General features: G+C 42.3%; 1 protein-coding gene across 13 annotated transcripts in view; it reads right to left on the reverse strand.

Moving 5' to 3' along the window:
- Positions 1-24,317, reverse strand: part of DOCK9 (dedicator of cytokinesis 9) — a 290,974-nt gene that overhangs the window by 90,261 nt on the left and 176,396 nt on the right. For 12 of the 13 annotated variants that reach the window (XM_047869295.1, XM_047869278.1, XM_047869288.1 and 9 more), the window contains 10 exons: positions 20,204-20,278; positions 18,539-18,679; positions 18,029-18,232; positions 17,519-17,641; positions 13,679-13,761; positions 12,944-13,066; positions 2,537-2,616; positions 2,270-2,457; positions 2,072-2,137; positions 576-668 (listed from right to left, as the gene is read on the reverse strand). In XM_047869295.1, coding sequence (XP_047725251.1) covers positions 576-668; positions 2,072-2,137; positions 2,270-2,457; positions 2,537-2,616; positions 12,944-13,066; positions 13,679-13,761; positions 17,519-17,641; positions 18,029-18,232; positions 18,539-18,679; positions 20,204-20,278 — 1,176 coding nt within the window. The remainder of the gene's footprint in view (positions 1-575; positions 669-2,071; positions 2,138-2,269; positions 2,458-2,536; positions 2,617-12,943; positions 13,067-13,678; positions 13,762-17,518; positions 17,642-18,028; positions 18,233-18,538; positions 18,680-20,203; positions 20,279-24,317) is intronic. The other variant, XM_047869233.1, reaches the window with a different exon arrangement.

The following is a 24,317-nucleotide window of genomic DNA, read 5'->3' on the forward strand; positions in this document are numbered from 1 at the left end:
GCATCAGGTCATGATCTCACGGCTCAGGTCATGATCTCGCGGCTCATGAGTTTGAGCCCGAGTTGGGCTCTGTGCTGACAGCTCAGAGCCTGGAGCCTGCTACGGATTCTGTGTCTCCCTCTCTCTCTGCCTCTTTCTCTCTCTCTCTCTCTCTCTCAAAACTAAACATTAACAATTTTTTTTTAAAGTAGGATTCATATAGTAGTTTTAATGAGCTACATTATCATTCTACATAAAGAAACAACACAGAAAAAAGATTCTCGGATCCAACAAACATAACCACACAAGTGTGAATTTGAAAGAAAGTATGTCAGAATATTAATTGTGGTAGTAATAGAGGAGAGCTTTTTGACTTTTCCTCTTCTATGATCTGCTTTTTCCCAAGTGTTCAGAATAAATGTTACTTTTGTAATTAGAACAGATGATGTAAAATAAATACTTCAACATTTAGTTCTAGCACTGTAATTGCAGTGTAGTATGCAGTTTCTCTTGAATTTTGCTTTACTAAGCAAACAACTTGGAGTTTTCTTTAAAACTGGTTAACTGGGATTTCCCTTGAAAACCTCCTCACTTACCTCATCATAAAATTCTGGGTTTTGGTGATGGTGTAAAACCGCAGCAAAGGCGCTTCTTGTGAACACTGGCCCACCGGGCCTGCCGTAAATGCACTAAAGCAAGAGTTAGCAAAGAAAAACACCAGTATTTAATTAACAGAGTCAGAAATTAAACTCAGATGTGTTGTAAAGAGGCCTTCCTGCAGCATAAACTTATAATAACCACCTCTGATGGATGGATTTCTTCTGCCTAAGAGACTCCTATGTCCCCTTACTCCTGGGTCCAACCCTTCCTTCAGCCCCTCTCCCAGCTCCCCCACCTGAGCACACACACCCGTCCACGCTATAACCAGACAACAGCTTGCCCACAACTCCCTTTCTCACCTCCACACCTGTGCTCATGCAATCCCTGTGTCTGAACGACCTTCCCTTCTATGTGCACTACACTCCCACGTGTCCATCAAGACATGATTAACTCCTTCCTCTGGGTCCCCTTAGCATTTTTTAGACTAATTATTATTCAGTTTTGACAAAAAGGCATTTCAGGACCTTCTATGTGCCAGGAGCTTTTTCTCCATGACTAGCTTTCTCAGTAAACCATGATTTTTTTTTTTTTCCTTGAGGGCAAAAACTATTACATTCTTCTTTACACCTTTGTCTCCTTCCTTTCTTGGAAAGTCATTTTCACATAGTTACAGTAAAGAATTTGGGGTCTGGAGCCAGACCACCTGGGTCTGAACACTGGTGCCACTAATGGACAGCCCTAAACAATTTTATTTAAATTTTATGCATTAGTCTTATCTAAAAATTACTGTTAGGAGAATTAAAGGAGTTTAATAACTCTAAGGCTCTATGAGCAGAGTCTGGGTCATAATAAGCACTCAATAAACACCACCAATACTCTACTACTGTTATTACCATATTATAATACTTAACAAATATCAATCTATCCTTATTATTATTTCTATTATCAATCTTACTAATACAATTCTTAGCACCCACACACCCTGGCTCATAGTCAGACGTAATGTATTTACCGAATTGAACATGCCTAAGAAACCTTCATCCCCAAAGAGTGTAACAAAACGGAAACAGTCAATGAGGAACAAGAACTCATTTACTCCATATTCTGTAAGGTTTGACACATCTGGTTATATATTATGATGTCACATATCTTCGTGTTTGCGTCTAACTATAATGTGCTAAATTCCTTTAGTTGTGCAATTTGCCACTCAGGTCCACTTTTAAAATGGAAAAATGTGGACATATATAAAAAACAAACCTTCAGGGGCACCTAAGTGGCTCAGTCGGTTAAGCAGCCGACTTCGGCTCAGGTCATGATCTCATGGTCCGTGAGTTCGAGCCCCGCATTGGGCTCTGTGCTGACAGCTCAGAGCCTGGAACCTGCTTCTGTTTCTGTGTCTCCCTCTCTCTCTGCCCCTCCCCCATTCGCACTCTGTCTCTCTCTGCCTTTCAAAAATGAATAAATGTTAAAAACAAAACAAAACAAAACAAACCTTCAGAGGCTGAGAGTCTTCCTCATCTGAATCTTTGAATTCAATGCAAATAGCAATATTTCTGGCCTGTAGCAATATTTAAAGAAAAAAAGAAAAAGAAAATAAGGCAAGAAGCCAGAATATGTAAGTGTATATAAAAGAACATGAAAAGCCAAGAGAGACTGATCTCAAAACTGAAACCTCCATCTCCGCGCTCACCTTGGCAAAAGACTTTTGACTGTCGTATTTCAAGTACTTAGGATAAACATACAGGTGGTTGTTGTAGATGGTGTAAGGCTGAGTGTGTTTTGGTATGCAGGGCACAAATTCTTCCACTTCAAATGTGATTGGAGTTTTACTACAGGTTTCAAATTGCTTCATGGGAATGTATGATGAATTCACATAATCTGGAAAATTAACAATAAACAAGTTGCAGTAAAAACCAAACAGAATTTTGTCTGGTTATTACAAAGAACTAACACTTACTAGGAAAGTCTGAGGAAACATTATCAATTGTAATGTCTAGGTTGCCCAAAATCACTGGGAGTTTAGCCATCTTCTCGGGTCTGTAAACAGAAAAAAAGAAAAATCACACGTGTCTAAGTCAGGTTAGCTCTAAAACCTAAATTCTGGAGCAGCACTTCCAGAGAAATATAATGTGAGCCACACAGTAAACCTCCTAGGAGCCACATTTTAAAAAGTAAAAACAAACAAACAAACAAACAAAAACACAACAGGTAAAATTAGTTTTAAGAATACATTTGATTTAACCCAATATATCCCAACTATTATTACTTTAATATGTAATCAGTGTAAAAAGTTGCTCTAATTGTTCGAATGCAGATGTGTATTACACTTACAGCTCATCTCAGTTTGGACTTGGCTGTATTTCACCTGCTCAATAGTCACCCATGGCCAGTAGCTACCGTGCCGGACTGTACAAATCTAGTTAAGAGTATCAGCAAGGTGTTACAGTTAGCTTTCGTGAACCACTCCATCCTTACCCACACATTCTTGGCTCATTTACAATCATGAAAGTAGAGCTAGACTCCATCTTAGGCTCCAGTATCTAGTAAAATGCTGGACACAAAGGAAGTACTGAATGAAACGTTTGATGTTTGTATTTGGTGTAACTCAACCCAGTATAAGAACCTCCTGTGCAACGTTCCCGACAGGACTGCTCCCGCATCACCCCTCCCTAGTTGCGAGGAAGCTCAGCATAGCGGTTTTCACACCCAGACTGTGCTTCCTCATCTCACCTCCCTGAAACCTGCACTCACCAAGGGGCCTGGTTACATTCTTTGTGGCACACCTTTCCACCATCTATGAATGGCAACCACACCATGCTGAAGGCCTCCATTTTCAGCCCTTTTGGACCTTCCTCCAATGCCATTTCTCCCCTAGAACAATGCTCCATTTACATCAAGGTGCCCAAACTGCATAGATCAGGCCCAGTAAGGTCTGACCAGGTGGGGGCATAGGAGCTAGCTGGTTTTGAACTATACACCCTTCTACCGATGTAGTCAGATTCTATTATTTTGTGGTAGCCACACCACCCTAGTGATGTACATTACATTTAAATCACCTACAATCCTGGAATCTTTTTCCATAGGCTTTACTTTCATGCTACATCCCTCTCCTATATTCATACAATTACGGTTTGGGAACTCAGAACGGGATTTGATTTTTGCCTTGCGGAAGTTTCACTTTTTTACGTCTGAGCCATTTCGAGTCGATCAAAACCCTTCCAAATCCAGGTTCTGACATCTAATGTATGAGATATCCCTAATAGCCTGATGTCATGAGGACACTTCGCCAGCATGTTATGTCCTCAAAAAAGTCACGGATAATGATACTGCACAGAATGTGGCCAAGAACAGGTTCCTTCTCAAACCCCTAAAGGTCCGTCACCAGACTGATGCTAATCCATTCACTGCTGTTCCTGGAACACCTGTCCACTTGTGCACACTACACTTCCCTGACTTGTTCACAGGACATCTTGGAACATACACTTGTTAAAGGTCTCACATTCCTCTGTGGCACCAGTTTAGCAACCCAATTAAAAAAAGAAAAGCCGCAATGTGGTTAGGATGACAAGTTCGACATGACATGACTTATTCCTAAGAAAACAGAATGCTGCCTCGTGGTTCTTCACAAGCCACCTGTTTAATAATGCCTTTTAAAACACTGCCAAAAAAAACCCCATCAAAGCTCACTGGCCTCCAGATTCTGCATTTGGTTTTATTCCTGTTTTTGAAAAGTTCCTAGCTCCTGTCTTGAAGATTCCTCAGACGTTACTGTTACGTGTTAATAATAAGCAGCCTCACATGTACCGTGTCAGTCTAACCTGGGGTACTGTTCATTTGCGTCAGGATTTCCTAACAGTCCTGAATCCTCGCTTCCTGATGACAACAGCCCATGTTGAGCACATTCTGAGCTTTGCCCACTGCCAGCTCCAATGTGCGGAATCGCTTTCTCCTAGGGTTTCTCTCTTTTCCACTTGTCTTTTGTTTATATCAGAGTTTAAATGGGCAATTCCTTGAAATCCTGAAAGAGATAACTATCAGGAAGACAAGTCAACAATTTTTCACACATTCTGTTTTCAGTTAAAAAAATTGCTGGCCGGGGCTCCTAGGTGGCTCAGTCAGTTAAGCATCTGACTCTTGATTTCAGCTCAGGTTATGATCTTGCAGGTCATGAGTTTGAGCCCTACACGCTGTCAGTGTGGCTTGCTTGGGATTCTTTCTCTCTCTCCCTCTCTCTGCCCCTCCCCTGCTCTTTCTCTCTCTCTCTCAAAATAAATAAACTTAAAAAAAATTTTTTAAAGATTTCTGGCCAAAAGATGTCTAGGTACAGCCCAGCATCACCGCTCTATCTTGTCCCTGTGCCTACTGTGTGATTTATGCAAAAACATAATATGCTTTTCTTTTAAAATTTTTTTAATATTTATTTTTGAGAGAGAGAGAGAGAGAGAGAATGCAAGCAGGAGAGGGGAAGAGAGAGAGAGGGAGACACAGAATCGGAAGCAGGCTCCAGGCTCTGAGCTGTCAGCACAGAGCCCGACATGGGGCTCGAATTCACGACCCTTTGAGCCGTGAGATCATGACCTGAGCCGAAGTCAGCCACCTAACCGGCTGAGCCACCCGGGCACCCCCACAGTATTCTTTCCTACTAGCTAGAAGACTGTGCCTTCGACAATCATCTCCTGGTTGCTGTTGCAACCAGGCCTCCCACACGTTGCGTGCTCCCACGATGCTATACTGTCGGAGTCGCTCTCCACTTTACATAGAGCTCTTCAGGGATATCGACCCCGAGACCCATGGGTTTCTGTGCAGCTATAAATAGTGCCTTGCTCCACCTCTTCATTCAAACACCTCAACACTGCCCCTTACCACAGAACCCTGCATCCCACAAATCTTACAGACACCTAGGAAGTTGTTTCTGCTTCCTCGAATCAGAAATATCCTGCTTATTGCAAAGAATGTTTCCAAATGTAAGTGTCCAAGAGCGCGGTGTTTCATCCCTTGCTGGTTATTTCTGCCGATAAGTGAGTATGTCCCTTCACCACTTTTTCTATTACCCTGCCATCATCCTCATATAAACTTATGATAACTGGATTTCTAAGCAACAAGTTTTAATTAAACAATCCTCACTGGAACTCTTTGCACAATGTGTTATATTCTTCTGTGTCTAACTATACTTGTTTCTTTTCCCTGATGAAAGCTTTCAGTTCTGGCTGCTATTTCTATAGAGGCATTATGTCCATGTATTTCCAAGAAAGCACAGATCTGAGCTTAGTTCCACAGCACATGGCACATGGGCTTTGTGGAAGCTGTTTCTACCAACTTGGTTTTTTAAATATAGTCTTAAACTTACTTCAAAACTTCAGGGCTTTTATGGAACCTGGCTCAATACACATCAAAACCTTACAAACAATGAAAATTCTATTGCCCTTTTTTATATGCATTTCCAAAGTGATGGTGTGTGTGTGTGTGTGTGTCTGTGTGTGTGTGTGTGTGTGTGTGTGTGTGTGTATCACACAAAGTGAATTCTCTTATAACTGGGGTTAGTTTTTTTTTTTTTTTAATGCTGAAAAATGTATATATTCTATGCACAACTTACAATACCTTGAGCATGAAAGCTCATCCTAAAACTGCATTAAATGAATGTATAAAGCAGACACACATAGGGCATCTGGAATTTGGGGACTGCTTTTGTCTACATATCAGTGTAGGAATGAGGCTCAAACTCTTACTCTTAGGCAAAGGAAAGGTTTTTCTTCCCACTGCCCATACAATCCTGCTGACTTGACAACTCCCAAAAGCAAGGGGAGTATCACAAACCAGCAATCATCCCAGGCCAACAGACTTGGTGTCTTCACCTCTGTATCTCTGCAGTCCGGTCCTCCCTTCTCTATTTTCTGTACTGACCCATTAAAGGGATTAACGGGCAATATTGGCATGTGTGGGTCTGTTGGTGGTGAGTCTAATCTTCTAAATGCATTTTGTAAAAGGAAATAGCCCCTAAAAGCTTTGGAGTCACTTAAAGAAATGTGTCTGTGATTGAAAGAAATTTGAGATGTTTTTGCTTACACAAAATCACTGAATTTATGTCTAGGAGAAATTTCAATAAGCATTTATCAAGTGCTTATGGTGATATGACACACACTAGACTAGACACCACAGACAGAATACTAATGTGACATGACTCCTGTGCTCAAGCAGACAGATGATGACAAACACATGCATACAGTGTGTGCAAACCTCCACGGGGAGGCGAGTGTCTAGAGTGTGGAGAAGGAAGGTTAAGAGACGAGTCTTCTCAGTGACAGACATCACCCTGACATGCATTTTCATTTACTCCCCACCATAGCTATAGGACGCAGGGCTGCTAGGGCTCTCCTTTAAAAAGAAGAGAGGACTCAAGCAAAGAAGCCACACAACCTGGCCCAGCTTCCCAACATGGAAATAAGTTACAGACGACTTGAAAGAGGACAGAGGTCCCTTGGAGACACAAAAGCAGATGGGGATATGATTTAGGCAGAGGGCAAAGCATGGTGGAGTGCAAGTACAAAATGGCTTCAGAGAAAGGCAATAGCCCCATCTGGCTTCAGTGCAATGTAACCGGAGGGAAATGGAGAGAAGAATGTCAAACTTGGGCACAAAGAACATAAAGGTACAAATAAACATATATGCGTAAGTCTCATGCACAAACCCTAATAATATTATTGCCTAAACTACCCAATGTGGAGGCACCGAAGAGGCTCAGTCAGTTAAGCATCTGACTTTGGCTCAGGTCATGATCTCACGGCTTGTGAGTTCGAGCTCCGCGTCAGTGCTGAGCCTGCTTCAGATCCTCTGCTATGCCCCCTCTCTCTCTCTCTGCCCCTGCCCGCTCATGCTTTCTCTCTCTCCCTCAAAAAATTAAAAAAATAAAAAAAATAAGCATTACAAAAACAAAACAAAATGAAACAAAACAAAAACAAACAAAAACCAAAACCTACCCAATGTGGTAGCCTTAAAAAAGTTTACATCTAGATAGCCCTTCCTGCCCACGGTCTTATCTTTGTGCTTTAATAAAAACACCTTTTGCACCAGACCCCCCCCCCCCAAAAATAATAATAAAGTACATTTAAAAGAAGATATTCTTGGGGCACTTGGGTGGCTCAGTCAGTTGAGCGTCTGACTTCAGCTCAGGTCATGATCTTGCAGTTCGTGGGTTGAAGCCCCACAGTGGGCTCTGTGCTGACAGCTCAGAGCCTGCTTTGGATCCTCTGTCCCCCTCTCTATGCCCCTCCCCAGCTCACACTCTCTCTCTCAAAAATAAACATTAACAATTTTTAAAAGAAGGAAAGAAAGAAAATATTCTTGAAAAGATGCGCAACATCACTCATCATCAGGGAAATACAAATCAAAACCATGATGAGGTACCACCTCACACCTGTCAGAATGGCTAAAATTAACAACACAAGGAACAACAGGTGTTGGCGAGCATGGGGAGAAAGGGAACCCTCTTGCACCGCTGATGGGAATGCAAACTGGTGCAGTCACTCTGGAAAACAGTATGGAAGTTCCTCAAAAAGTTAAAAATACGATCCAGCAATCACACTACTAGGTATTTACCCAAAGGTACAGAAATACAGATTCGAAGGGGTACATGCACCCCAATGGTTACAGCAGCATTATCAACAATAGCCAAACAATGGAAAGAACCCAGTATCCATCAACTGATGCACGGATAAAGAAGATGTGGCATATATACCCAGTGGAATATTATTCACCCATCTAAAAGAATGAAATCCTGCCATTTGCAGTGACATAGAGTTAGAGAGTATTATGCTAGGTGAAATAAGTCAGTCAGAGAAAGACAAATACCATATGATTTGTGGAACTTAAGAAATAGACAAACATATGGGAATGGAGAAAAGAGAAAAAAGAGGCAAACAAACTGTAACAGACTCTTAAGTATAGAGAACGAACTGAGGGTTGCTGGAGCGGAGGTAGGTGGGGGATGGGCTGGACCGGTGATGGGTACTAAGGAGGGCACTTGTTATGATGAGCACTGGGTGTTGTATGTAAGTGAGGAATCACTGAATTCTATTCCTGAAACCAATATTGTACTGTATCCTAACTAACTAGAATTTAAATAAAAATTTGAAAAGAAAAGGAAAGAAAATGATCTGTTTTTATGCTTTGCCTTCATGCTTTCAGATTGCCTGCAGAAGTTAGAAAAGACACCACCCTAAGCAAATCAAATAAGGATAAAATACCAAGTGTTTCTTCTTAGGTAAATGTTTCTGGAAGCATACGTGCCAGCAATACCATCTATCTGACAGAACTATTTTCTACTAAGTCTTGGAAAACACCCCTGGTACTTATTGCAAAGGAGAGGGAGGAGTGGCCTATGAGATAGATGTGCTGGCTGTTTTCTAAAGACTGGGGGCAGCTCGAGAAAATTTTTCCCATCCATTATTAAATGACATTTTGAGACAATCATGGGAGCAGAAACAATAGTTTTGCACCTGGCTGGTGCCCAGGTCAGTGACATGAGATTATTCTCTGTAAGAAAACGAACAAACAAACAAATTAATTAATTAAAGGGAAAAGGAAAAGAACAATGCCAAGGTTAAAAAGAAAAAAAAAAAAAAAGGAAACCTCCACTTCCCTAACTCCACTGTGAAAAGCACAGGGAGCAGACACAGGCATTTCTTTGGATTTTGCTGAGAAGGACAAAGGCTCCCCTTTGCATCTTCTGAGGCTGACAGCATCACATCCCTATTGGTGGATTTCTCTGGCTGGCCCTCTGGAACACGCTCCTCCCACAAGATCCTTCCTACTGAGCACACACATGAAGGCCCAGTATGCCGGGGAGGCTACCGCTGTGCTCTGAAGCAGCGAAGGCTTGTGCTTCTCCTGGCCATCGGCTCTCCACTCAGATCACTTTTTCATTAAAGACCCTGTAGAGCCTACCCTTCACCTCCGCTGAGGAACAGAACAGTGAGCTGGGGGTGCCACCAAAGACCCACCCCAGCCAGAGCAGTCTCCAGGTAGCCTGCCTGGCACACAACTTCCAAGACAGGGCTTCCAACCACCGCCACATGTAGAAAACCTCATTGTTTGTTTGTCAGAATATGAAAGTAAATGTTGGTTAAAAAAAAAAAAAAAAGTCCACATAAAATCATGAAAAGCTATCAAGTATAAGTTAAAAGTCATCCATACACCTAGCCCTCAGAGACAACCATGCCCACCATTTTGGTATACACCCGACATGGCTATTTGATGGCTATCTTTCTACATGGCTAGCTGTTTGCCTATCCATTTCTTCATTTACACACAAAAAGCATAGAAAATGTTTTCTTCTCAAAAATGAGGTCATACACCTCAGCCGTAGCAATTTCTTACTTGACACATCCCCAAAGGCAAGGGAATTGAAGCAAAAATGAACTACTGGGACCTCATGAAGATAAAAAGCTTCTGCACTGCAAAGGAAACAATCAACAAAACTAAAAGGCAACTGACGGAATGGGAAAAGATATTTGCAAATGACATATCGGACAAAGGGCTAGTATCCAAAATCTATAAAGAGCTCACCAAACTCCCGAGAAACACCACACCCGAGAAACAAATAATCCAGTGAAGAAATGGGCAGAAAACATGAATAGACACTTCTCTAAAGAAGACATCCAGATGGCTAACAGGCACATGAAAAGATGTTCAACATCGCTTCTCATCAGGGAAATACAAATCAAAACCACACTCAGATATCACCTCACGCCAGTCAGAGTGGCCAAAATGAACAAATCAGGAGACTATAGATACTGGAGAGGATGTGGAGAAACGGGAACCCTCTTGCACTGTTCGTGGGAATGCAAACTGGTGCAGCCACTCTGGAAAACAGTGTGGAGGTTCCTCAAAAAATTAAAAATAGAACTACCCTATGACCCAGCAGTAGCACTGCTAGGAATTTACCCAAGGGATACAGGAGTGCTGATGCACAGGGGCACTTCGACCCCAATGTTTATAGCAGCACTCTCAACAATAGCCAAATTATGGAAAGAGCCTAAATGTCCATCAACTGATGAATGGATAAAGAAATTGTGGTTTACATACACAATGGAGTACTACGTGGCAATGAGAAAGAATGAAATACGGCCCTTTGTAGCAACGTGGATGGAACTGGAGAGTGTGATGCTAAGTGAAATAAGCCATACAGAGAAAGACAGATACCACATGTGTTCACTCTTAGGTGGATCCTGAGAAACTTAACAGGAACCCATGGAGGAGGGGAAGGAAAAAAAAAAGAGGTTAGAGTGGGAGAGAGCCAAAGCATGAGAGACTCTTAAAAACGGAGAACAAACTGAGGGCTGATGGGGGTGGGAGGGTGGGTGATGGGTATTGAGGAGGACACCTGTTGGGATGAGCACGGGGTGTTGTATAGAAACCAATTTGACAATAAATTTCGTATATTTAAAAAAAAATGAGGTCATACAGATACGCTTTCTCCTCCTTAACAATATAGTGTGTACCCCGTCCTAAGTGATTACGTTTGGACCCACATCATGATTACTAAGAACTGCACGGTGGGCTAGTGCAGGAAAATTGTAATCTATTTAACTAAAGGCGACTGGAGTTTTCAAAAAACAAAACAGAATGAGTTTTTATTCTATAAGCAAGGGTGAAACATGACAATAGTTACTGTATGAAAACATGTTACAGATGACAATATACTACTATCAGTAAGTAAAGGTTTTTTAGAGATGTTAATTATGGCTCTAATAAGAATGCTAAAAAATCAGAAGAGAGAGAAGTAAAAGTAAAAATGAACCAAAAGCTAAACCGCCAGTCCTGAGTTCTAAGCCAAGTGACATTGTTACTTTGATACGTGTTTTTTTTCCCAAATAAAAAAACAAGACTAAGGTTTCCTATGGTATAGAATAGTTAGTGGCTGGTTCTTCACCATTCTTTTTTTTTTCTTTCTTTCTTTTTTAATTTCTTTTTTTTTTTTTTAACATTTATTTTGAGAGAAAGAGAGGAGAAGGGGCAGAGAGAAGAGAGAATCCTAAGCAGGCTCTGTGCTATTAGAACCTGAAGAGGGGCTTGATTTCACAAACTGTGAGCTCATGACCTGTGCCGAAACCAAGAGTTGGACACCCAACTGACGGAGTCGCCCAGGCGTCCCCATGATTTTCATTTCATTATCTTCTAATAGCCTCAGTTCTTTCTCATTCCCAGAATTTTCCCAGAAAAGCTCTAAAACCCATGTCCCTAGCAAAGGAAATCAGTTGTGTGAGTTTGGAAGTGGACCATCATGATGGAACACCGCAACAGCACGGTGATAGGAGCAGGTTCTCAGTCAGAACGACCCCGCCAGTGCGTTCCCTCTCTTTACCACGTTGCTGTGGGCTGGATGGTGTTCCCAAACACATATGTTAAAGTCCTAATCCCTGGTACCTATGGATGTGTCTTTATTTGGAAATAGGGTCTTTGCAGATGCAATCAAGGGAAGACGAGGTCACTGGGGTTGGCCCTAATCCAACATGACAAGTTCTTTTATAAGAAGGATATTTCAACAGAGACACACAGGAAGGTGGCCGTGTGAAGCCAGAAACAGAGACTAGAGCGATGCCGCCATAAGCCCAAGGAATGCCTGGAGCCACGGGAAGCTGGAGGAAATAAGGAAGGACCCTCCCCTTGAGATTCTGGAGCAAGGATGACCCCACCAATATCTTGGTTTCGGACATCTAGCCTCCAAAATTGTGAGAGAATAAATTTCCATTGTTTTAAGCCCCCTAGTTTGTGGTACTTTGTTATGGCGGCCCTAGGAAACAAATACAATTGTTAATACAGGTAAAGCATTTGGAACAATGGTGGTAAACAGTAAGTACGATGTAAGTTATTGTTCTTCCCTTCCATCACCCAGTTAACGGTACATGAGTCACTCCACCGTGCAGGTCAGAAACTGGGGGGTTGCTTATCCGAGACTACCACCCACTTCTCTCTCCTCCCATCCTTCTCCCAATCAGGAACCCCAGGCAGAGTACAGGTGCTTCCTCGATGTGACCTGGATTAGTCCCTTCCTCCCATTTCCACTTGCACTGCCTTTGCTGTGTCCTTTCCCATCTCTTGCCAAAGGTTCCTCAGCTGTCTCCTTCCTCCCTAGGCCCATCTCTACCCTCACCCTGCCCTCACAGCACCACTGAAAACATCATTCAAATTAACCAGGACACTCTTCAATGTTAGACCTTCTCTTACCTCCCAAGGACTCAAGGTAAAGTTCCACGCTCACCCAACAGCCCCTATGATGTTTGAGTGGAACCCGCTGCCCTCCCGCCCCCCCCACAGAAAACACCTTCTGTTTTTCAGGTGTGCAAATAAGTAACACTTTGAGACTCACTTCCGAAAGTCCGCAAGTAACTTGAGCATGTCGTCATTGGAGAGCTTATTGCTGTCTTGCCTGTACAGAGCAGAGAATCTGGCATTTTTGTCAAGGTTTCCAGATGCATCCTTAAACAACGTCCTGAAATAGCCAAACAACAGTTCTAAACTGAGCTTCCAAAAGATGAAAATAAATCCACGGCTTAACTTTGGTTTCTATGTGAAGCCTAATTATTATTCCATTGGCTGTACTAACAGAAATTTCATTATCTAAAAACATGGAAGACATTTACGCCGATGAACACAACTAACTCAATTTACACAGAGAACATTTCCAGCAAATGGCTCGTGCTTAGGCAACAACATCCACAGTCAGATGCTTAGGAAGCAGAGCTCACAAACAAGGGTGATGTGCAGGCCCCCACCCTGGGCCGCTGTCCAGGCTGGGCTTGGGACACGTGGCCAGAACAGCAGCTCTGCAACAAGAGCTCCTGTCCGTCCTACCGGCCCCCGCACGGCTCTCCCAGCCAGCATCTTCCCCGTCTGTGATTCTAACGAAAGATTATTCACATAGGGGGCTTACTTATGTTTTAACTTTACACATTTAAATCCTCTTTGCCTCTGGGCAATAAAGACAAAAGAGATGAGTCAGTCTGTCTATCTATCTATGTATCTATGTATCTATGTATCTATGTATCTATCTATATCTGTGTATCTCTAGCTACATCAAAGGCATAAAAGATATTGTCGTTACCTTGCTGCCCATGCAAATGGCATTCTGTACTGTCCTAGTCTTTGGCAAGCCTGCTTGGCATTCTTCAGCACCTTCTGAGCAACCTTGAAGACACGAGAATCAAGATATGAGGTGCTGTACCCCATTGACAGAATTATGATCTAAAGAGCCGTCATCACACGTTCATTAAACAAGCTCCTACCCTAGTATCAGATGCATGGAAAAGCACGGGTCACTGTAAGGAAATCTGGCCGGACTTACACTAGGTGCAGAGTATTCTGTTTAATGCAATCTTTATGGCAGTGACTTTCAAAGAATATAGAATGAGGACCGTTTCCAAAATGTTAAGTCTTTTCTTTTCTGACACGTTGCTTTCATAGGCCGCAAGCATGACATTTCATAGGCTTTCATAGTTCTTTATGACTAAGGGCTACTTGTAAGTCCACTGGGTTATTAACAATTGTTAATTCTTGGTATTCGTGCCAAAATATATGGCAATACTTAAAGTTTAAAAGAGAATACTAACGAAAATGCTAAGCCAGCATAGCTCCTAATGTGTTCCAGCTCATGCAGATTCCCACAATTTGGGGGATAGATATTTGTTCTGTAGACATTATATAGGTGCTGACTTAGGTTAGGCCAGGGTTTTCAACTGTTAGTTATATTCTTACTTTCTAGGTATAAATTACTGCTATTTTCACTTCTTGATGATGAATTTTCATTTGTTGTGGCTTGACTTATGAAGCCCATAGTGCACAGTGAAGCAGATCTGCTTTGGCCTAAGATGTGTGCATGACATGTCTATCAATCAACTGTACCCCTACCACTACAGCGGAGGACAAGTGCCCCGAATGTGCTTGTACCGGGATCCTGCACAGCTCCCAATAAAAAGTTTGATTCAGTTAGAGTGGTATGTTCGAGGGCCTTTTACATTACTGAAGCACATCAAAGTCAACCAGTTTTGGGAACTGTGATCCAGCGCCTGTGAACCAATGTGTGTCAGAGCGGCAGCATCAGCAGCACCTGGGAGCTTATCAGGAATGCAGAGTCTCGGGCCCCACCCCAGACCCCCTGGGTCAGAACCTGCCTTCTGACCAGACCTTCGGTGACCTGTGCGCATCAGGTTTGCGAAAACTCAGATGATAGAGCTGTTTGTCTCTAGGTCAAACTGAAACCAGCACTGTGAGTCTAGGCCATTAACCCTCTCTGGGCTCCATTTTCCCCACCTGAGAAATGAAGGGCGTGAGGCACAGTACTTTTCACTATCCCTTCCAGTTACCAGACATTATGATTCTACCACAGTCATGCTGTGAGAATTGCTACCCTCACGAATGAATTAGAAACATGTCTTGACCGAAACGTGTCAGGAGCTCCTCCAGTTCCTTCATTTCTTCTTCCGGAAGGGCATGATCCTGTGGGCACTGGGGGCACACAGTCACAGGGTAAAATGGCCTACCTTCTATTTTCAGATAGAAACTATCATTTTTAGATTTCTAACTGTGTAGTATAGATTTCTATACTGTGGAGTAAAACACAATATTTGCATAAAACTTAAAACTAAAACCCAGATTTCAAATAAGTTTCATGGTTTCCTGCGGCGAACAGGGTCCGAGCCCACAGACTTACTGAGGGTGCACAGGGAACATAAGGTATGTAAGGTATGTAAGACTGAAAAACTCAATTTTGTCTTTGGTCTCCCCCACCCGTTTTCTTTCTTTCTTCCTCTTTTTTAATCTATTCATGATCTACACCTACAGAGACTTCTTATAAGAGTTTCTTCCTCCAAGACAAAATTTACTCTAAATGATGTTCTAGACCATCTTGGAAAACAGGAAAGAAACAATTCTGACATGCATGAGAAAATCATCCTTCGGTAATATCTCTGCCAAAAGTTCTATTCTGATACAACATGCTTGAGAGCAGAGAGATATAAAACCTATTCTGATATAAAAAGGTTAATCTCTGCCTTAATTTATTACTTTGGAAGTGTGAACGTATGGAGTAACGTACACATGGCTGAGCTGTGCATCCCACACATAAGGAGGGAAGAGCCGATTTCCACAGATGCTCGGCGGCCACTGGGAAGCGTGGAGGAGAGCATCAAGTCTAGCCCAAAGTGAAATGTGATTTTGCACCATCACCAGCTGCCAAATTTCAAACCCTGCATGTGGCAGGCAGAAGAGCAAAGACGGTGCATTTAGGCCCTGGAAACGTATCACATACAGTCAGGGGAGCCGATCTCATCCTGGGCCTTCATTGATTATTAATCAAAACACTGAAGAGCTGAAAGAGCTTCTTATCCAAGGTTTTACAAATTTGATTTAAAAAATAAAATCGCTTCTTCTCCAGAGACCAAACTTGACCCAGCTGTTATCAGCCAGAAAGGCATACTGTTGGAGGCAGTGTGCCTGGGGCTATGGGTTCTCCCCTGGCTGGGGCTGGGATAGATGATAACATTGTCCTACATGTGTCAGTGATTTGCAGCATCCCTGGCAATGTCTTGTATATTTAAAAAAATTTTTTATGTTTTATTTTTATTTTTGAGACAGAGAGACAGAACATGAATGGGGGAGGGGCAGAGAGAGAGGGAGATCCAAAATCCAAAGCAGGCTCCAGTCTCTGGGCTGTTAATATAGAGCCTGACATGGGGCTCAAACCTGTGAACCATGAGATCATCACCTGAGCTCAAGTCAGATGCTCAACCGACTGAGCCACGCAGGCACCCAGCAATGTCTTGTATATTATCTGATCTCAGCGCTGTTCCTGAGAGGAGGTGGGGCATCATCCTTCAACAACAGATGGGACACCAGAGCTCAGAGAGGTGACATGACTTCTCCAAAGTACCTAGGTACTCAGCACCCAGGTCTCTGACTCCTACAACCTATTCTTTAACAACCACCCTGCAGCTCGTGGACATACCTGTGGTGTATGGCCGGCCACAGACAGCATGAGGGGAAGCTCTGATTCAGCTCAGGAAATGTCCCTTAGAGCCTTTGGAGGTGTCCCCTCCTGCTGCTGACCAGTCCTTGTCAGTGTATCAGGGCCATCTCCCAGACGAGCACTTACAAATACTGTAAAGCCAGCAGAGACAGAACTCTATAAGCTCACTCTACCAGGTAGCTCAACGTGCTGGAAAGTGACAGTCAGGTGCCTCTGGTCACTCTAGCTGTAGGGCACTGAGCAGGTAACTAAACCTTAGTAAACCTCAGTTTTCTGATGCCTGAGAAGAGCTCTTGACTAGATAACCTCTAACATTCACATCTGTGTGTGTCCACCAAGGCACTCCCCGAGTAGTGAGCACTACACCAAAGCAAGGGAAACACACCAGACAGCTTGTATGTTTCCCTTCCCTCTTCTACCCAAGGTCACCTCTGCCACCATGACCTCCCCGTGTGACCAAACAGGGCACCTGAAGCACTGACCTCACTGGTCAGACCATCCCCTAGTCTCCAGCCTCCCATTTAAGTGTAAATGGACCCAAAGATAATTCCAGAACCTGAGAGACACGTCAACAAGTGGAATGCACTCTATTTGAATAGAATATATGTCCTCTTTAATGATAGAAAGTTTACTGTTAAGCTCATAATTCCAGTTTTGCCAATTATTTTAGGATGTTAGGATTGTCTAGACAAATGAAGGATTTTATTTACATACAGGACTACTTTTCAATGAAAATTGGACACATGAGGTTAAGAGTAAATCTATGTGAAGAGTGCACATAGTTTAAAATATAAAAAGTATAAATACATCTCGCTGAATACATAAGGCTTAACTCTGATTTCTTTAAGCGTTTCTATTTTCACAGAGGGCCCTTTTATTGAATTGATGCTTATCATCATAAAGCATAAAAGTCACTCATACCTTAGAAGAGTCTGAACTTTTCATGTATGGCTCGGCACCGTGTGTGATGCTCCCCTGAAGCACTTTTTCAATTCTCGCCACCAGAAATATATCAGGATGAGGACACGTGACCGAAAATATTCCCTAGGGAACAAACGATTTTCTGTAGTGAGTAAAATTCACACCCACGTTAAACAAATCCCCTGAACATGAAACGTTCTGAAGCAACAAAGAGTGCTAAAACATGCTATTCAGAGGCACTCAGTGCTTTATCGCTAGTTTATCATCTAATCAAAAAGGCAATTTGGTCAGGGGGGTGGGCAACTAGCAGAAAGTTTAGAAAAAAAAAATGAGAAATCAAATACTGCTTCTTCTTCTCTCAGCTTGCCTTTCCTGCCTGCTTATATATGCTGTCGATACAACCAACAGTCTCATTTCCCCTAGCTGCGTGCTACGGAGTCTCATTATGCATTCACACAGCAGGTGCAAGATAAGTCTCAGTAGGGACGACTGCTGGGCTCTGTCTCCCACCTGCTTCGGATACTGCATGGCAGCTTCGTGAAGGATGTCCTGAAGGGCAGGTGAGCTCTTCCTGCCACCGTTCACCAGAGCTGGGGACGTGGTGGCCAGCATCTGCCTCACGGAGAAATGGTTCAGGTCCACGTGGAAATCGGCAGAAATCTTTCGGTTGTATTTTATGTCAAACAGGGATAGAGTGACAAAGAAAGGCTCGACCTGAACAAAAAACAAAAAACAAAAAAACAATCCAGACCGTCACTACAGCTCAAACTGTCTGGAAAAGAGAATGCTGCTATCGAAGAAGAAATTACAAAACCTATTTATGATAGCTCAAGAGAAAGAAGTCTCCACCCCTTTCATTTGTCACAAATATCCTGTCCCTGAGGCTAAACAACCCTCCGCATCCTGATCTAAACACTGCACTTCTCTGATCAGAAACTAGGATTTTCTGTCCCGACTGCATTGCAACTGGTACATCTGCAATCTCTATTTCTTAAAATACTTTTTTAAGAGGAAAATTACATTTGTAGTGGGTCCTTCTTCATTTTCTGCAACACAGCATTGCAAATTGAAAGATAAATCATTGCACTTGACGAGAATTCTTTTTCCAAATTTCTCTTCAAACGGCTTCACTTCTGGTTCAGCTGATGTGAAGTCAAGCTTCTTTAAAAGAAAATGTAAATACATAAATATATTATGTTCACATTAAAACAAACACATAATAAATGTATCCTGAGGAAACTCCATAAAATGCGAAAAGGCTAAACTCACTTAACTCACAATAGTGCTACTATTTTATAAGTTTATATAGTTTATAACAGTGGTCAGATAAATGATGGTATATCTACTCCATGATTATGCCAAGCTTAAAAATTATGGTTAGGAATACCTCAAGTGTCCATCAACAACTAAATAAACAAGCAAAATCTGGTATATACATACAGTGGAATATTATTCAGCCATAAAAAGGAAGGAAATTTTGACACATGCTACAACACGGATGGACCTTGAAAACGTTATGCTGAGTGCAATAAGCCAGACACAAAAGGATATATATTGTTTCACATAAATGTGGTTCCTAGAGCAGGCAAATTGATAAAGACAGGGACAATGGAGGTCACCAGGGAATGAGGGGAGGGAAGAATGGGAAGTAAGTGTTTAGTGGATAGAGTTTCTGCTTGGGATGATGAAAAAGTTCTGGAATGGGTGGTGGTGATGGTTGCACAACATCATGAACGTACTTAATGCCACTGAACTGCACACTTAAAAATGGTTAAAATGGTAAATTTATGTTATGTATATTTTATCACAACAAAAAATTGTCAAAAAAGCAAAAACATATACATGGTTATGAAATTTTTAAAGCAAAAAAAACATTTATTATTAAAGTAAATGGATGGGGCGCCTGGGTGGCGCAGTTGGTTAAGCGTCCGACTTCAGCCAGGTCACGATCTTGCGGTCCGTGAGTTCGAGCCCCGCGTCAGGCTCTGGGCTGACGGCTCAGAGCCTGGAGCCTGTTTCCGATTCTGTGTCTCCCTCTCTCTCTGCCCCTCCCCCATTCATGCTCTGTCTCTCTCTGTCCCAAAAATAAATAAACGTTGAAAACAAAAATTTTTTAAAAATAAATAAATAAATAAATAAATAAATAAATAAAGTAAATGGAGTAAAGAAGTTCTATAAAAAAGATCACAAATGAAAAGGGGAAAAATATGGGAGAAAATACAGCAGAACCTTCATCCCCTCCCAGCTCCCCTGGACACCCCCCCAACCCCCACCCCACCACACCAAGTGTGGATTTTGAGGGCACAGATGTGGATCACATGCACCTTGGGTGAGTCAGGAAATACCACTGCCAACTGGGCATCTTCAGTGATGCTTATTATTGTCTGATGGTCTTTCTATGGGGTAAATTATATGCTCTCTATGGATTGAGAGTGTCTTTGGGTAAATCCCTCAGTTTTCCACAGTCTATTGAATATGGAACACTCACAATGGAAGTGGTAATGGGGATGAGATTATGGTTATTTTTTATTTTTCCTTTTCCCCTGAATGTTCTGTATTGTTGTTATGTTGCTTACCAGTCCAAAGTAAACAAACAAGCAAATACAGAAATAAAACAAACGTATCATCTGTCTGTTTTCTTTCCCCGACTTAGTTTAAAAACGTAAACATTAAAATAGTTCATACCTGAGCATCTGGGTCCAAGTAAAAAAGCTTAACTCTGCTTTCACTTTTCAGTTTGATTTCTGCTTCTCTGGTACTCTGATAACAAGATAAACAAAAAATAAAAATTACGGTTAAAAAAAAAACAAAACCCTCTTCTCACAGAGGTGTCCAAACATGTTTGCCCCATCCTGAAGATCCAGGCTGCCAGACAACTCTCCTGTCATCCTGGAGAGTCAACTGCATGTTGAACAAGGTGAGACCATCAAAGGAGGTAGCACACCAGAGTGCCACAGGGGAAAAGAAGACCTAGTCCTGCCCTTATGAAACTACAGTCAACTTCAGGGTCAAAAGCAGTCAAAGAAAGCAAAAGAAAATAATTAAACATTTCTTTCAAGAAAGGTTTCATAAAGTGATGGAAGAGGGGACGGGCTATGAATGCAGGAGTAGAACAGCAAAAAGTAAGAAAACATGAATATTTGGGGCTGAATGAAAAGGACACACAGCACAGACAGACGCTGAGTGGGAAATGAGCCCAGATGGTAAGGAGAATTTTGAGTCCATCTAAGATTGAGGTAGAAGCCCAGGAAGAGAAAGGAAGAGGTCTGCAATGGTGGGCCAGAGAAACTATGGCATATCTTGAAGGATTGCCATTGGTGTTTGTGGCAGGAAGGAGGCAGCATTGCTGGTCTAGTCAATAGATATTTACTGAGCACCCAGTATGTGTCAGGCACCAGGGACACACACGTGAATGAAACAAAGCCTCTACACCCAAGGAATACTAGCGAAGACAATATAAACAGGTGGTAAGAATGGCAAAGAAAGTGTAAGGCACAGTGATCACTAACCTGGACCAGGAGGTGGCAGTCGGAAAAGAGTTCCCAGAAGAAGACCCACCTTGCATTACAAAAACATTTGGCAGAAAAGGGGAGAAGGGAGTTCTGGGAGGAGGTACTGCAGGTACAAAGGTATAGTCACACTTGAGCAATGATCAAGTCATTCATTGGGCATGATGGGAAAAGTAGAGAGAAATGAAGCTGGGATTTGTGTGTTAGGGACTGTGGATTTCCTTCAGAAGCCAAAAACACCCGGCACTATTTTAAGCAAGGGAACAAAATAACCAGTTCTGCATTTTAGAAGAACCCCTTGGGTAGGGCTGAGGAGGTGGGTTAAGGGGAAGACCCACATGGGCTCTTTATCACACCTGCCTCCCATCCCACAGCAGAGTCCATCACAGAGCCCACAGCCCCCATGTAGGTAGCCTGCTGTCCAGTGAACCCATTAATTGAGATAGGTTTGTGGAGAGGGTGATAAAGTGGAGTGTGGAGATGCCTGTGGACAGAGAGATGGAACTTGAGCACGAGGTAGGGAGGAAGGCTGAAATTACAGACTTGGAGAACATCAGTCTAGAGGTGGGGACAGAGGAGCCTTGAGAGTAGTTGAAATTCCCTGGGGGAAAATGTGAAGGAGTCTGTAAAAAGAAACCCTGGGGCCCCAACACTGAAGGGATGGCAAGAAGAGAAGCCATGGAGGGAGACAGACAAAGGGGCTGGAGAAGAGGAATTTGGGAACAGAAAGAAGCTTCTAAGACATTCACAAGGTAGAAGTCATTGCCAACCACATTATTTTTCGTGCTTGGTGCCTCTAAATCTGTATCGATTCTTATGACTCTCAATCTCCATGGTTAAGTCTATAGAGTCAGAATGGAGGGTCCTCTCTCATCTGTTCTTTCCCCACAGACCGACTCACATCTCAGCATGTGATGTGGGCAGCGACAGCCACAGTGGAAGGGGTGACTTACCATCTCTGCTGGTGGCTAAACATGGTCTATTACATTTCTAGATCACCACTAATAAGACTGAACATCTTCCTAATATTCTCAGCCATGCGGTTGTTATAACAGGTTGGTTCTTAGCAATGACCCAAACTCTATCATAACTCTACTTAAAAACCATCTTTCTCTGGCAAAATGAAATGACCACCAGAACACTAAGAAACTGTGTTCTAGTTCTAGTCCACTCGTTCACTAGTTATGTAAATGTGAGCAAGCCGCATAGCCTCTCTGGACTCCACTTTCATTTCTGAGTAAAAATGTTGAATAAGATGATGGCTAGAGTCTCTCTGCACAACACGGTTTATCTCGCCGTTCTCTATGGGAGCTTTAAGGCTTCTGGGGGTAAGGAACACTCCTGCAAATCATGTTATTTGAGCCGATGCCCTATGGGGGATGGGACAACTTTTTAACTCCATCTTACCTGTCACCGTTCCTATTTTTTCACATCACAAGAGCCAGAACATGTGGCGTGTGGAGTATACTTAACTGTACCCAAGAGAATTTGCTTTACTTTGTGCCCAATCCATGATGTTTCCCAACAAAAACATCAGTACCAGGTGCTGTAAGCCACCACCAACAGTAATGCATTCTACTTCTGAATTTCCGCTGGAGTCCTTCAACAAAGGCAAGTCCTGTGATCTCAGACACCACCGCAGAGCAACGGATTCTTAATGTAGATACAATCCCTGGTGCCTTTTTGAAAGATGCTTGTTGTCTCACACTGACTATGAGACAAGATGAGAAATGAACACGGCACAGACGACTGCTAGGAGGTCTGTATAATCAGAGGACAACCAGGGATGCAGACACATTAAAAGAAAAAAAAATCAACAACGAGCCAAAAGAGACTCAAAGCATCCTGATGTTGCCACTAATATCCAGGGGATATATTCTTCACTAGAGAAACCATTTAATGGGAAAGAAGCGACACCTTTAGATGTAAAAATAACCTAAAAGCTTACAGTCTACCTTACATACATTGACAGCTGTGATGATGTTGATTAAAAGCAAACTCAGCTCCTTCCCCCATTCCTTCCGTGGCCTACGATACATTAAACAGAGGGGATGCCTAACAAATGGTATTTGAAGGAATTACCAAGTAAAACCTAGGCAGAAAGAAAACGTGGCTTGGGAAGGGCAGGGCTTTGCCCTAGAGTCAGGGAATAACAAATATCTGGAAGTATCATAATGATAAAAGGAAATTTTTATGGATAACAGCCAACATTTCTATGCTATTATCCTAAGTGCACATTTAAATCTTATACCACGATAGGAGGTGGGTCCTAGTATTTTCCTTGTTTAAAAGAGGAGACACTAAGGCACAAGGGATTAATACTTTGCCCAAGGCCTCAACACATTCAATAGAAGCCTGACTTCTAACTGAGGCTATCTGGCCTTTGACTATTAGAAAAGAAAAAAAGGGGGCACCTGCATGGCTTAGTTGGTTAAAAGCATCGGCCTTCAGCTCAGGTCACGATCTCACAGTCTGTGAGTTCGAGCCCCCACGTCGGGCTCTGTGCTGATAGCTCAGAGCCTGGAGCCTGCTTCGGATTGTGTGTCTCTCCCTCTCTCTGCCCCTCCCCTCACTCGCACTCTCTGTCTCTCTCTCAAAATAAAATAAAGACATAAAAAAAAGTTAAAAAAAAAAAAAAAAGAAAGAAAGAAAAGAAAAGAAAAGAAAAGAAAAGAAAAGAAAAGAAAAGAAAAGAAAATAGGTAAAGAATATGAGCATGCAAGTCAGAGAGGAAGAAACCCAAATATATGATAGTAGGAAAATCTCACTACTAAGCAGCAAAACACAAATTAAAGCAGGGAAATACCATTTTCACTCCTCTGGTGAGGACACAGAGAAATGGAAATGTCAGTTGTTCCAACTTTTTGGGGAAGCAACCTGGCAATATTTAAAGCATTAACAACACAATAACCTCTGACCCATAGGTCCCACTTTGGGGAACATCCCTAGAACACAAGTATTTTGTAAAGAGGTCACGTTGTTTACTGTGCACAGATTGTAGAGACTAAAAAAAGGAAAATAACCCAAAATGTTCATGAATATGGAGATGTTAAATAAAGTGCATAATACCCATATCTGTAATATCACACAGCTATGAAAAATGAGTAAACTAGACCCTCTACGGCCCCAGAGGGACATCTACAAGATACTTTTAAGTGATGGAACAAGTTTCAGAGTCATGTATATATATCACGAACATATTTTTTAAAAAACTGCAAACGTTATATATGTGTGTATGTTTCCACGAGCAATCGGTTTGACACCAAGGGAATTACAACAGGTTAGTAACA

Source organism: Prionailurus viverrinus, chromosome A1, assembly GCF_022837055.1.
Source record: "Prionailurus viverrinus isolate Anna chromosome A1, UM_Priviv_1.0, whole genome shotgun sequence".
In the NCBI taxonomy this organism is placed as follows: domain Eukaryota; kingdom Metazoa; phylum Chordata; class Mammalia; order Carnivora; family Felidae; genus Prionailurus; species Prionailurus viverrinus.